The sequence below is a fragment of the Corvus cornix genome, chromosome 9, assembly GCF_000738735.6.
Source record: "Corvus cornix cornix isolate S_Up_H32 chromosome 9, ASM73873v5, whole genome shotgun sequence".
NCBI classification, from domain to species: Eukaryota; Metazoa; Chordata; class Aves; order Passeriformes; family Corvidae; genus Corvus; species Corvus cornix.
The window spans coordinates 6,866,382-6,881,073 of NC_046339.1; the positions used below are offsets into that span (position 1 = coordinate 6,866,382).

Sequence of the window (14,692 nt, forward strand, 5' to 3'; positions counted from 1 at the left end):
CCCCTCACTTTGATGTGGAGTCCATGTGCTGTAGAAGAGATCACACTATCACACTGCCAACAGGGAAAGGCACTAAAAATCCTGTGAGGTGGTTGATTCATACCTCAATGGTAGATGTGAGCTTGAAGGTCAGAACATTCTTGTCCCATGTAGTAGTGAATCCATCATGAGAACCCATAATCTATGTAATTAGAGGTAATGTAAAACAGAGGACTTTGAAGTAGATATCATATCATGTGGTAAAACCTGGTAACTGTTTCTATAGTTGTGCATATTCTTAGAAATACTCCACATTTTAAAGGGTGCCTTGATCACCTACCTGGATATTTCTGATTGTTGTTTTCTTCAGCCTTTTTTTCTGTCAACAAAACTGGCAGACAAAGCTCAGTTCATTTTTGCTTATTGTCTTATTTCATGTGCTCAGTAGAAATTGCCCAGGGAAAGAGAGAACAAGAGAGCAAATACTGTACTTCTGCAGTTGAAACATTTTGAAATTTGAGAAGAGTGGTCTTACTTTTTTGTAGTAGTAGGTATCATACAGATGTGAAAATAGGAATTCAGTATACAAATGCTGTTCAACTCCTTTAGAATATTTGAGATAGCTTCATCTTAACTGCTAGTTGCAGTTGTACTTTAGACTAAAGTCAGTAATACAAGGTGATTAAGATTTCTCTTTTTTTGCAGTGCAATTGATTCTGTATGGAAAGCCTCAGAAACTGCCTCTTTTCATATGTTGCTTTGTGAAAAACATATTAAGCAAACTAAGAAATGGAAAGTGTAGGAACAAAAATGACCTTGGCACATGAGCTGTGAAAAATTGAGTAGAAGTAGTTTCAATACCTCTGCCGTTGTTCTAAACTGCCTTTAGTAAATGAAGTCTTAAACAAAATTAATTTTTGCTTGTAGCAGTTCTGTTTTCTGTGCTCTTTTGGGAATGTCTTACACTAATTGTGATGTAATATCTTCCAGTCTTCCTGTTACTCAGGCTTTCCTACAGCATTCTACCCCTTATTTACCTATTTTCATCCCCCATGTTCTGCTTTTTCAGTTCTGAATTTTTCTCACTCTTTGCTGCAGCTCTCAGCAATCTCATGCTAGGGTCAGAAATGACCAGTTTCACATTGTGTCGTTCATCAGATGTCAACTGCTGCTATTTCTCCACACAGCTGATTTATTTGAAATGTACTACTTCTTGTCCCAGTAGTGACTAAAAGCAGTTGTAGAGATCAAAGGCCTAGTCTTTCATCTCTCTTTCTAAATTTTAAGCTCTCAGTTACAACAAGTGGATACAAGAAGATAGTATTGCATGCCATAGGCTGTAGTGGTTGCTGTGCTGTTAAAATACCATATTTCATGTGTGTGGTTTGGCAACAGAAGGAGTTGTGTGGAGGGCTAATGTGCCACTGTCTCTGCAGAGTAACAGAATAGCTCGGGATAGTGAATTAACAGAGAGTGACAAGGAGCAACTGCGAGCCATATGTACCCGAGACCCTTTGTCTGAAATCACTGAGCAAGAGAAGGACTTCCTCTGGAGACACAGGTACTGCAAATCAAAACCAAACCACAGAGAAACCCTTCTTGGAGTAATCAAACTTCACCCCATTCACTCCAAATTTGTCATGGGTTTTGCTCCCACTTCTTCCGTGTTGTGGAATTGGTGTTTTGGACAAGGCTTGTAAAGCATTTTGCGCTGTGTGGTTTGGTTATAATCCTGTGGAGAAAAGTAAGTTGTTGAATGAGTTCCCATTTTCCTTATTACTGCAGTTTTACCTGCATGGATGGATCCTGACAGCACCTTCCTGACAAAAGAAGTAAAAGGTGCAAGGCTGTGGGGATGTGGCGGATGGTTATCAAAGCAAAAGTGATGTTTTGAACATGCAACTTTCTCCTCTTTTGCAGACACTATTGTGTGAATACTCCAGAAATTCTACCCAAATTACTTTTGTCTGTCAAGTGGAATTCCAGAGATGAAGTGGCCCAGGTAATACAAAGCACTGAAGAAGTTTTAAGTTTTGAAGAACCTTTAAAATACACTATTTTAAAGAAAACTTCTGGAAGTTAAAAACATGTTATGTGTGCATGATACATTGATTGAGTACTTGGAGTTGCCACTATGATTGACAGGTGTCTCTGGTCCATAGTTCTTGTTCTTTAGCTCAGTCTGGGTCTTAAGATTTAAATGCTGGCATTACTTAAATCCCTTTTACATTGCCAATTTGTCAATTACAGTTAAATGTGAAGTTTTATTTTCATTCTTTTTAGAGTGGATAAAACAACAAAGTCAACTGGCAACTAATACCAGATTGTTGATTGAGAGGACCAGCAAGTAAACAGCTTCTACTCAGATGTAGTTTGTGTCTGACAATACCTTCTAATGGCTGTGTGTTACAGCTTCTTCCTAACCAGTGCAAAGGTGTAACCTGCTTGGACTTCTTGCCCACAGATGTACTGTTTGGTAAAGGACTGGCCCTCAATCAAGCCAGAGCAAGCCATGGAGCTCCTGGACTGCAATTACCCAGACCCAATGGTGCGAGCTTTTGCAGTTCGGTGTCTGGAGAAGTCCTTGACAGATGACAAACTGTCTCAGTATCTAATCCAGCTGGTACAGGTACAGAACGTATTTTGGCATGTTTGTTGTCTTGTGTGTATTCAGTGTTCACAGAGGTTTAAAACACAGCAAAAGTTAAGGTGTTGTGAAAAAGAGGTCATCAAAAGAATGTTTGCTTTGCGGATTATTTAGGAGGAGATGAAATGTTAATTTTTCTGTAATGCTGTGGTTTTGCTTGTTGGTACTAAATGCCAGGATTCTGCAGAGATGCAAAACTGTTCTACCAACTGGAACAGGCAGCTATTTCAGCTGTCCTAACATATGGGAAAGGATGAACAGAAGCATCTTCTCAAAATTTTGAGCAAATTGAGGCTAAAATATTTGGTAACAGTAAAGCAAGCATCAGATGGTAAATTCCTGAAATAGAGGCAGCCAGTGCACAGTTGGCATATATTGTTCAAAGCCTAACACATGCAAGTATTAATACCAAGATCAGTAATTTTAGAAAAAAAAATTGTAAAACATAGATGGCTTTTTATTTGACTGCCTTTAGTCTGTATATTGTTCATAGAAATAATAACTGCATCTGATTTTTTAAAATTTTCTCTTTATCCTTAACTAGGTTCTGAAATATGAGCAATATTTAGATAATCAGCTTGTGAGATTTTTACTCAAGAAGGCACTGACCAATCAAAGGATAGGACACTTCTTCTTTTGGCATTTAAAGTAAGCTTAATATCATGTTAAGGGGTGGTGGGCTTCCTATGAGCTGTAAACAATTAGTTGTTCTAAAGGTTTGACATACTAAATGTCCTTCTTTAGAAAAATATTACCACTTAAAATAAAGATTGGGTTATATTGGTTAAGAGTTTGAATACATGGTTTGGTGATAGAAATCATGCCTGGCAGTTTCAAAAGCTACTTAATAGTACTAAGACTTGTACTTCATTTTATGATGATTATTCTAAAAACAGGATTGTCTGAGATTGCTGAAGGGCTCCCATATTGTTAGCTGCCTAATTCCCCATCAGGTTTACAAACATATGAGGCCTAAAGAAAGCCACCCAATTAAGGTAAAGCTTTGAAAAAGACTAGTAAAAACTTAATTTTTACTTTCTTATTAAAGGCTTGTTATAGAACTTGATAGCTCAGTGTACAACATTTTGGGTTGTAGCTAGAGGTCACCTAAAAATTCTGTTCTAAGCTGGTATAATCAGACACAGAAATAGAAGCAAAGCATCTTTGTTGTGCTCTCAGTTTTCTACTTGCCTTGGTGTCATCAAGGATAAGGGAGGGGATTGTTTGAGGGGATGTATTTTAGGACTGTATGAAGATGTCACAAGTATAGCTTCATTTTTGGCACCTCTAAGTGGTCTTGTCTCTAAGCTGTAACTGTTCTTCCTCCCTGTGTAGGTCTGAAATGCACAACAAAACTGTCAGTCAGAGGTTTGGTTTGCTTCTGGAGTCCTACTGCCGAGCGTGTGGAATGTACCTGAAACATCTGAGCAGGCAGGTGGAGGCTATGGAGAAGCTGATTAACCTCACAGATATTCTCAAGCAGGAAAAGAAGGATGAGACCCAGAAGGTATCAAAACTGTTGCTGTTGAGTCACAGGAATTACTTAGAACTGTTCTATTTGATTAACTAGGAAAGTGTTAACGCTGATTTCAGTAGGTGGTGTGTTGTCCTAGGAGCTGCAGTGTTTTCTGTGCAATGCCATTGTCCAGCTCTCAAGGCAGTACAACTAAAGATTTCAATTTGTGTAATATGTAGCTGAGCAAAGTTACTTACATTAGAACTGTGCAAAACCATGCTTGAAAACCAAAGCTAAAATCTGATACCTTCCTTTACATGTAAATAGTGTTCTCAAGACCTGAATGTGTGTATTTATCAGGTACAGATGAAGTTTCTTGTTGAACAAATGAGACGGCCAGATTTTATGGATGCCTTGCAAGGTTTTATCTCTCCTCTTAATCCTGCACATCAACTGGGAAACCTTCGGTATTGTATCCAGTTTTGAAGTTTGTCTAGATATAAGTAAATGTTTAGTAATGGTAACAGTAACAGTGTTGAGGTTGAGTGTTAAGTTATTAAATGTTGGTATCTTCAAAGTTCACCGAATAGAATTTGTAGCAGAGTAATCCATAAAGAATACATCATTTCAATCTAATGATTTAACAAATCAGGGGGCAACATAACCTTTGGCTGTTCCTTTAAGGTGCCAGGAACTGCAGTCCTTTTCCCAGTTGTCAGCAGCTCATACTGGCAAAGGAATATTTACAATATTCCCTTAAACACAACTCTTCTGTTGCTCTTAGCAAATAGTTAACATACCACTTGCTAATTTAAGTTTGAGTCTGAAAAAATGGTGGATTGTCAGCTAACTTTGCATCTTTAATTTGGTGCTAGTTCAGAGTTTGACCAAAACTGGGGGAACTTAGCAGTATTAGAGAAACATGGTATGAGAATCAAGTTATGCCTATTTCATAGAAATCTTATCTCTTTTAGGCTTGAGGAGTGCAGAATAATGTCATCAGCAAAAAGGCCGCTGTGGTTGAACTGGGAAAACCCAGATATTATGTCTGAATTGTTATTTCAGAACAACGAGATAATATTTAAAAATGGAGATGGTAAGGAAAGATAAGTGTAATTCAAAAGCTACATACCTGTTTATTTTCCTGACCTTTTACTTAGTGTTTTTTATAAGCATATAAAGTACATAAATTAAAAAAAAAAAATCAGCTGAGCAAAGCCATTTTCTTTTCCAGAAAAATTAAGCATAGACAAATAAGTATTTATCTCAGTCAAGTGCAAATTTTGTATGTTCTAAGATGCTCAGTCTGCCAAGGTGGAACATGATACTATTTAATATTTGTTCTTTTTACTTGAAAATATCTTCAAGATATTACACATGTGTAAACTGTGATTCCATTGTCCTGGTTTTAGTATTTGTTTTTAAAATCACCACCACAAGTTTGTATTAATTTTTACTATTTAAAACCTGCTTTTTTCTGCTGAGGGAACAAAACCTGCACTAAACTATGCAAACCTCATTACCTTTAGATGTATTTAGACACAGTTTTGGGGAGAAAAGTAAAGTAAGGTCTAACTAAGGGTTCTGGTGTTATGAAATTAGCAATCTTTATGTATTTGACTATTTCAGACTTGCGTCAGGACATGCTGACACTTCAGATAATTCGAATTATGGAAAACATCTGGCAAAATCAGGGTCTCGATCTTCGGTAAGCATTAGAGGTCATTCCCAAGCAATGCTGATCTTAATGGTTTTGGCATTGGTTTGTTCCCAGAGATTGCTTCTGTTTTCCCAAGGGTAATAAATGAAATGCTATAAATAGACGTTTTTGTGCATGTTAGAGCAATATTTAATTTTTTTAGTTAACTACTGAATTTTATAAACATAAGATCATACTTGAAAAATACTTAAGTCTCATTCAAGTGAGTCTGAGTGAGCTACGTACCAGGAATGGATACAAGAGCTAAGGTGCAGTAGCCACACTCTGGCCAAGTGAGTGTGTCTGTAGGTTTGGCTTTGAACAAGGTGCCAAACCCTCAGTCCTGCTGAGCAGTGACTCTTTGTAGTTGGTATCTTCACTTCAGTCCACATAGTAGGTATTGCCCGTTCTGCATGAGCTTCTCCACCTCCAGACAGTCTGTGGGTGCAGCAGCTTCTGCAGGGCATTCAGGATAAACTGTTCTGCTTCTGGAAAACTGATCCTAGGCAGGTTACACCTTCGAATTTGTGATTGCTGTGTGGTACATTTTTAGGTGGGGACAAAGGAGCTGCCTCTGCACTGTCAAGAAACCCCCAGTTTTCATTTCCTAATCTAGACAAAAGGACCTGTTGGTCTATGCTGTCTCTCATGGGTCACAGTTTTGCCTCCAGTACTGTAATGAGTGGCAGAATTATGCCTTTGTCCAAGAATGGTTTGGAGAGTTACAGCTGCCCATGTCTTAAAGGGTAGCCAGATACAGGAACCTGCAAAAATACATCCTCTCCCACCTCTTGCCACCATTCTCTGTAAAGGAAGAAAAAAAAACCAATGAACCTTTGTCTTTCAGGATGCTGCCTTATGGTTGTTTGTCCATCGGTGACTGTGTGGGGCTCATCGAGGTCGTGAGGAGCTCTCACACCATCATGCAGATTCAGTGCAAAGGAGGCTTAAAAGGAGCACTGCAGTTCAACAGCCATACATTGCATCAGTGGCTCAAGGACAAGAACAAAGGAGACATGTGAGATTTCCTGTCCCTTGTTTTTTTTGTCCATGTGGTTCTTCTTGATGGAAACTTCAAGAGAACTAAAGTTCATCAAGTGGGAGATTATATCCATAATTATGTCCATCTGGTTTTGGTTTTGTTTTCTTTTTTACCTGTCCTTTTTTGCAAAAGAAAAACTTGCACTTCTGTGTTATTAGAATATCTGAGGAAAGTGTCTCCTTTTTTGTTTGAATAGGTATGATGCAGCTATTGACCTGTTTACACGTTCTTGTGCTGGCTACTGTGTTGCCACCTTTATCCTGGGCATTGGTGATCGCCACAACAGTAACATCATGGTCAAAGATGATGGACAAGTAAGAGATGTTTTTCTGAAACCTACCCTAAGGTCATCCTTGCTTTGGTATAAGTTTGTTTTGGGAGAAAAATAATCTATTGGAACTATAAATGATCAATTTTACTGTGACGTCATTTAAACAAGGAGTTATTAATCTTAAAATACCTTTCTGTCTTTCTAAGCTTTTTCACATTGACTTTGGGCACTTCCTTGATCACAAGAAGAAAAAATTTGGTTACAAAAGAGAGCGTGTGCCATTTGTCTTAACACAAGACTTCTTAATAGTGATTAGTAAAGGAGCCCAAGAATGTACCAAAACAAGGGAGTTTGAAAGGTGAGCTTTCTTTTAAGCATTTAACCTCCAGAGTGTTTTGTACCTAAAATGAACTTTACTACTGGTGACCTTTAATAATTAGACCTTTCAACTGAAAAGTAGTATTTTAAGTGGCTTGCAGTGGCTATGTTCTAGTTCTTCAGTTGAAGATCAGCCATGCACTTGTAAATCAGTGGGGAATCTTAGCACTTACATGACCTTTGGTCCATGAAATCTCACTTGAGATTTGCAGGGTCAGCATACATGTGAATAGAGATGGTAGTTTTTCAAACATCTAAAATTTCTTTGACTTAACACTTAAAATCCTCTTGAGACAGCAAAACTGCAGCTACTGAGAATTCTTAAATGTTGTGTGCGTCAGAGCATGCTGGTCATTCAGCCATACTTTTCTCTCCTATAGCTGCTCTGATATCAGCTCTTCAGCTGTCCTGTGTAGTTTGTGACAATGGCCAGAACCTGCTGAGAAAGAACTTTAAAATAATAACAGTAAAGAAATAAATCTCTTGCTGTAGTCATTCTTAATATCTCTTTCCAGCAATCCAGTCATTGAGAGGTTTCAATTTTAATTTCATTATGTTGACAGCAAGAGAAGACAGATTTTGAATTATAATGTCTGTCTGAATGCTGCAGTGAAGCTTTTTTGCATTTTTTCCCTTAACCTGGGTATTTCTTATCCGGTGTGATATTGCAAATGCCCATGTTTTCAATAACGTTCTTCAGAGTATCTAAGGGGCAACAGCTGCTGCCCTCATAAAACTACAGGAGAAAGGCAACTCTAATAACCAGTAAAGCACTGATTTTAGCAATGTATCAGGAAATACCTTTTGAAATCTGAAATGTCAGTAGCAGTGACAAAAATGGCTCTGTGAACTGACATAAATTTGTGTTGAACAGTTGCATGAACTGCAAAAGGGATTTAAGACCAGAAAGCCTGTCTTTGGACGTTGTGTTAGTCTGACCACTACTAATTCTTACACCAATGAAGATAAACTAAGTAGGGAAATGAGTGCATCTTCTCAGCAACATTATGGTGTTCTTACTAGACTAAGACTGTCCACTTTTTTAGTGTCTGGTTACCTGTAAAACTGTTCTGGAAGTGAAGCAGTAATATGCATCCAGTAGAGAAATACACTGAGCTTTTTCCCCCTGGTCTCTTCCAGGTTTCAGGAGATGTGTTATAAGGCTTACCTAGCAATTCGGCAGCATGCCAATCTCTTCATCAATCTTTTCTCCATGATGCTTGGCTCAGGAATGCCAGAACTGCAGTCCTTTGATGATATTGCATACATTCGAAAGACCCTTGCATTGGACAAAACTGAGCAGGAGGCTCTTGAGTACTTCATGAAGCAAATGAATGATGCTCACCATGGTGGCTGGACAACAAAAATGGACTGGATCTTCCACACAATAAAGCAACACGCTTTGAACTGAACTGACAGCAAAGAAAACAAGAACTGATACCCTGCTTTGTGGGTACTGCACTGTTAATACCTGTTAGCAGCAAAGACTGGTTGCATAGGAATTGCACAAACCATGAACAACATTAGAATTTATGGCAAGAAAAGAGATGAATTGTTCAGACAACTGTTGGAAAATAATGTAAAACAGGGTTTCAGATAGCACGAAAATTATACACTTCAAAAATTAAGCTTTAGTACGATGTGTGCAGAGAGACCTCCACAGATTAGAGAGATGGGCAATCACCAAGTGTATGAAGTTTATCAAGGGCAAGTGCCAGATTCTGCACCTGGAACGGGGCAATCCTGGTTGTGCGTATGGACTGGGGAATAAGAGGCTGGACAGCAGCTGCAGAAAGGGACCTGGGGGTGCTGGTTGATGGCACATTGAACATGAGCCAGCAGTGCCTTGCAGCCAGGAGGGCCAGCCCTGTCCTGGGGGCATCAGGCACAGCATCGACAGCCAGGCAAGGGAGGGCATTGTCCCGCTCTGCTCTGCACTGGGGCGGCCTCACCTTGAATATTGTGGGCAGTTGTGGGTGCCACAATATTAAAAAAAAATCAGCTATTAGAGAGTGTCCAAAGGAGGGCCGCAAGGATGGTGAAGGGTCTGGAGGGGAAGCCGTATGAGGAGCAGCTGAGGTCACTTGGTCTGCTCAGCCTGGAGGAGAGGAGACTGAGGTCAGACCTCATTGGGGTCTGCAGCTTCCTCATGAGGGGAAGTGGAGGGGCAGGTACCGATCTCTTCTCTCTGGTGACCGGTGACAGGATTTGAGGGAATGGCATGGAGCTGAGTCAGGGGAGGTTTAGTTGGATATCAGGAAAAGGTTCTTAAAAGGTTCTTCACCAGAGGGTGGTTGGCACTGAACAAGCTCCCAGGGAAGTGGTCACAGCCCCAAGCCTGTGAACAGAGTTCAAGGATTGTTTGGACAAGGCTCTCAGGCACATGGTGAGATTCTTGGGGTGTCCTGTGCAGGGCCAGGAGTTGGACTCTGTGATCCTTGTGGGTCCCTTCCAACTCAGCATATTCTATGATTTGATGATTCGTGTTACGCCTTAAGCTCAAAAAGGTAAACTTGGAAGAATGTTTCCTTTTCTCATTTGATAGGATAAATTAGAAGGAAAGAGAAAATAGCACTAGCATGAACGTAAGAGTCCATCACGTATTACCTTAGATCTGGTACAGCAGGTAGACACTATGCTGGATTGTGAAGAGTGGAAAGAGAATTCAAGTGATAGCAAATACTTAATAGCAGCATAGTTTAAAGGGAAGGAGTTTGAAGCTCAAATATCTAAAAACAATAGTGAAAGGACAGTGCCTTTTAAATGTGCTCGGAGGCATTAACATTTGCGGGGTTTGGGTGACCCTTCGATTTCTGGGTCCGTCATCTGCACAGTTTCTGAAAGCAGTAGGAAATAGGCCCACTCAGTATGGTGTTTCTTCTGCTCAGCATTTCTAGGGGTGCAATTCATACTTTCACAAAGAAACTCCCTATCATCCCCAAAAACTGACTAACCTGGAAATTGAATGGTCAGAATTGGGTTTAGTGCAACAGAGAGCTGTAGTGTTCATCTTAGGTTTGCTTTAATCTAACTTGAACTGAATAGATTTTTTTCATACATGTTTTCCAGAACCTAAAGAAAGGTGAGTTATTAAAATTATTGAAAGATTATTTTTTTATAAAGGCTATTTATATAATAGGAACTATTATTAATATATATTCTTTATTTACATGATTTGTCCAATATTAACTCTCTTAATTTTGCAACCCAGTTCTATCTGTCCAAGACTCCCATTTTCATTAACGTCACTGAAGGTGACCAGCCATACTCCTAGGACCAAATTCAGCCCTAGTGAAAGAGGACACAAGTACCAGTGAAGTTGTGGAGATATACCCACTAGAGCCAGAGGTGAACTTGGCCTAAGTCTCTAAAAATATTTTGGGAATCACTCTTCACATTACTTAAGTGATATGCTGGCTATTCCAAGAACGCTCATTTAAACCCTCAAAATTTGGGTCTACTATTTCTCCTCTTTCTTCCTCCTTTGGAAGTGGTTGTTGAATCCAGTAAGATAGACCAGAAATAGCAATTTAGATTTTCAGTATGATCAATAATTAGCAGTTCAAGAGACAGATATGTTGGCTAGCTCAAAGCATGTGGAGTTACCAAACATTTTATAGCTTTGTCTGTTTTGTGCGTGTGTGTAATATATATTTGTAAATCTAGTTGTTGTCCTTTAACATGATTACAATGTGTGCAATCAATGAAATTGGCACCAGGTTTTGAGACTGTTCAGAGTACTGAGGATTTCAGATTGCCCTTATGCATAACTTCAGGTAGGACTGTTTTTCTAATTCTTAAACAGGTTTAAGTTAGTAAAGCCCATAATAGTTCTGCAGATGATGTTCACCTTAACATTTTAAACTTGCTAGATTGGCAGCACTTGAATTCCAAAGGTTTGGGGCTTTTGGGGGTTCAGCTTGTTCACTTGCAAACATGCACCGAGGTGCCACTCAGAAAGTGCAATACCACGTGTAATATAAAATATGCTGACAGTTGGTGTTAGATTAGAGTATAAGCATATAAATAAACTGTACTTCGTGCAGGCTGTACTGATGAGGTAATGAGTGGTTGGCTTCATTTAGCAAATTGTAATATATTAAAAATGTGCAATCAATTACGTTATGAAAGACTTTGGGGATTGTAAAGCCAAGGTTTTGGTGTTTCAAGACACTTTTAAAGTCAGGATCCTGCAGCTGATTACTGCATGCATGGATACTTGATGTTGTGGGGGGAAACCTGGTTTTGTGAACACTACAGAAGCTCCAAGAATAGTATGGGAAATGTGAAGTTTTATTTCCTTAGTTCTATGAAATATTTTGGAGTGGTCCAACAGACTTCCCATTGCTCTTTTTATTGACTGTTACATATTTCTTTTTGTTCATATGAATATTTTAACTCCTGCTAAGCTTGGTTGTACTTTCTAGAGAAAAGTTACCCTTGTATCTATTACTTTGCAGTCAACACACGCTGATGATTTAGCTCTTAAAATGGGTTAGTTTCAGTTTAAGTTTAGATCACAAAATCTGAAACCCTGTTGGCTATAATTCTTAATTTAACTGAGTAAAACTGTTGCACAAACATCACATTAGGTGCTATATTATCCATATTTATCTGGTGTTGAAACAATGCTTTACCTCATTTATCCAAGAAATGGTCAGCCCTTTCCAGCCTGGGTGAAAAGATCAACTCAAATTTATTGGATGTTATGATCCCAAATTTGTTTGTACTTTGTCCCTTCCTAGCCCTTCTGTAAATATGAGTATAAATGTCTTTCACTTCAAGCACAGTGTTCTGCACCCTTTTTGCCCAGACAGACATATGAGGAATCGGGCTCTGTTTCCAGAATTTACTGCAATGAAATGTTGTGCATAAGCTGTAGAAGTTATTATGAGAATCAAATACTAAAAGAAACGTCAGAGTGGTACAGGCATAATACAGTTTGGGGTAATTGTAGCCTTTAAAAAAAATTTTTTTAAAGTAGGAGAAGCTCCTGGGCTTTAAGCAGTTCTTTGCATAACCAGGATGGGCATTTGAAAAACATTCTGCCAGTGTTTCACAAAAAACAAAAATCCTTTTCTCAGCTTCAAAGTGTTGAACCCTAATTACTGCATCCTGTCACGGCAGTTCTGCGCTGATGTAACTTCACTGAGGATAGAGGAGGTACTGTTTGTTTCCCCTGTTGGAAATGAGAGGATGTCATCTGCTCTCTGTATGAGAAAGAAGATTTGCTTACAGACCATGAGAGCACTTGTAACTGAGTCCTAGATTTTTACAGAAGTAGCTTGGAATTTGGCTTATTTTTAACTATTCCCAGTTCACGGAGATTTGAAAATAATTTGGGAATTTGGGAATCAGCTGCACAAAACACTAAAGTAGTTTATTTTGAGCTTGAATTGAATCTGGACACCTTGCTCCTGCAGAACTTCTTGTAAGACTGCCAGAGCAAGGAGCCCAGGACTCAGCCATGTGTTTTATCACAAAGCATTAAGAAATGGTGTTTTGGTGAAATAAAATTTAAAACCAGTAACTTTTTCAACTGTGAAACTGTGTTGGATTTAATGACAGAACAGGCTGCTGCTGCTTAGTTTTACTTAGAATTACATTCATTGCTTTCCTAAAGGTAGCAGAAAAAGTACCTGTACTGACTTTATATATGCATACTTCTCTGTCTGAAAGGGTGCATTAGTAGTTTCTTCATAGGTGAAACAGACTTTCAGTGTAAGTTTTAAAATTTTTTAAGAAAGGCTTTTAAATAAAACCAAAATTGTAAGTGGTTTGACATCTTGTGGAAAAGATAAGAACCTGCATATTAAGGACAATATAGAAATTACCAGGTTTGTAAGAACTTTGTATGTGATGACCCTGCTGTTGGTGGTTTGGTGAGTTGTTTGTGGGTTTTTATGCCAACTTTCCTTTTTCTGTAAAGTATTAAATGCCCTTCAGTGGTCAGTAGCCCATGCTTGTTGACAATTTGAAGGTATTGTCTTTGCTTTGTCATTATATAACTGGCATGTTCAAACGTCTGTTCTTAACAGTAATTATGAATTCCTCCTGTTTTGCATGTCTGTACAGGTTGCAGACATGGGCTGGACCCATTCAAAAAACAAGTATCAGAAAAGCCACTTGAAATTATTATTTTCGTTGATGTCTTTGACATCTTGAAAATACTTCAAGTTAATGAAAATGGTGTGGCATTACAGAAAGAATTGTAACTTGCTGCTTCTAGGATTTTTTTTTTTTTAACTTCTTTCTCCTGTTTTAGTTTTACTTGAATGGATGAACCACACTTGTTTTTTAAAAACATTATATAGCTGTGGATGTTGTTGCAGATTGTTGAATCCCAATTTAATTTTGCAATACATGTTTCATACAAATAATGAATTTGCATCTTTTTATTTTGTGCTGGAAGTTGTCTCAGTTTAGGTAAGGCTCTATCTGTGCAAAATGATGTGTAGCTCACCACCCCTACAGCTGGTGTTGGGGTTGAGGTTTTTTTCAACTCTTTGTTGAGTTTTACTTTCTTTTTACATCTGTGTTAATGAAGGGAAGCCAACTGGAAACTGGCTATAGAAGTTCTCTATTTGCATACACTAACCAGACCTAGAGGTGCTTTGCTCTTTGAGAAATTCTGATTTCACTTTATGCTGATACAGCACTAACTTCCTCAGAATTGCTCTGGATTCATGAGAGTATATGAAATCAGAATTAGTCTATATGTATATCAAAGTTCCAGATTATTTATTCCTATGATTCAGTATGAAAGGTTCTCATAAGGAGAGGAATGTTTACTAGCAGCCCAGTTAAACACTTAATAATTTTACTTTGAAATAGTCTTTATTAACAAAGTAGCCTTTTCAGCTCTCCAAAAGTACAGTAATCTTGTCTACAGTTTGTTTCATTCTTGAGACTTCCAATACTTTGTTGCTTGCTAGCTTAAATGTTTCCTCTTCCTACCCTTTTGTAGCGTACAGACTTGTTGAACCCACACTCAGGAAAAATCCTTGTTCTTCATTTGCCATACAGTGTTCTGGACTTCTGAGCTTTATGGGATAGACTGAAAAGTCTGAGGTCTTGCTGTGTTAGTGCTCCTGACTCTAGGCCAGAGGTGAATCCCTCTCTCTCTTCTCTTCTCTCTCCAACACCTCTCTGGGACATGCCCAGAGCAAAAGAACATCATCAAATATTTGTAAGAGAAGATCAACTGAAGCAATGTTCTG

General features: G+C 38.6%; 1 protein-coding gene across 3 annotated transcripts in view; it reads left to right on the plus strand.

The window, feature by feature from the left end:
- The window catches only part of PIK3CA (phosphatidylinositol-4,5-bisphosphate 3-kinase catalytic subunit alpha), a 36,842-nt gene extending 27,855 nt beyond the window's left edge, over window positions 1-8,987 (plus strand). For 2 of the 3 annotated variants that reach the window (XM_010397347.4, XM_010397345.4), the window contains exons 10-21: window positions 1,416-1,540; window positions 1,900-1,981; window positions 2,444-2,608; window positions 3,171-3,274; window positions 3,962-4,133; window positions 4,443-4,549; window positions 5,057-5,178; window positions 5,712-5,790; window positions 6,629-6,799; window positions 7,020-7,137; window positions 7,301-7,452; window positions 8,613-8,981. In XM_010397347.4, the coding sequence (XP_010395649.1) occupies window positions 1,416-1,540; window positions 1,900-1,981; window positions 2,444-2,608; window positions 3,171-3,274; window positions 3,962-4,133; window positions 4,443-4,549; window positions 5,057-5,178; window positions 5,712-5,790; window positions 6,629-6,799; window positions 7,020-7,137; window positions 7,301-7,452; window positions 8,613-8,883 (1,668 nt within the window). In that variant the 3' untranslated portion in view covers window positions 8,884-8,981. Of the gene's footprint in view, window positions 1-1,415; window positions 1,541-1,899; window positions 1,982-2,443; window positions 2,609-3,170; window positions 3,275-3,961; window positions 4,134-4,442; window positions 4,550-5,056; window positions 5,179-5,711; window positions 5,791-6,628; window positions 6,800-7,019; window positions 7,138-7,300; window positions 7,453-8,612 lie in introns of all 3 variants that reach the window. The other variant, XM_039556727.1, reaches the window with a different exon arrangement.
- Window positions 8,988-14,692: the final 5,705 nt, after the last annotated feature.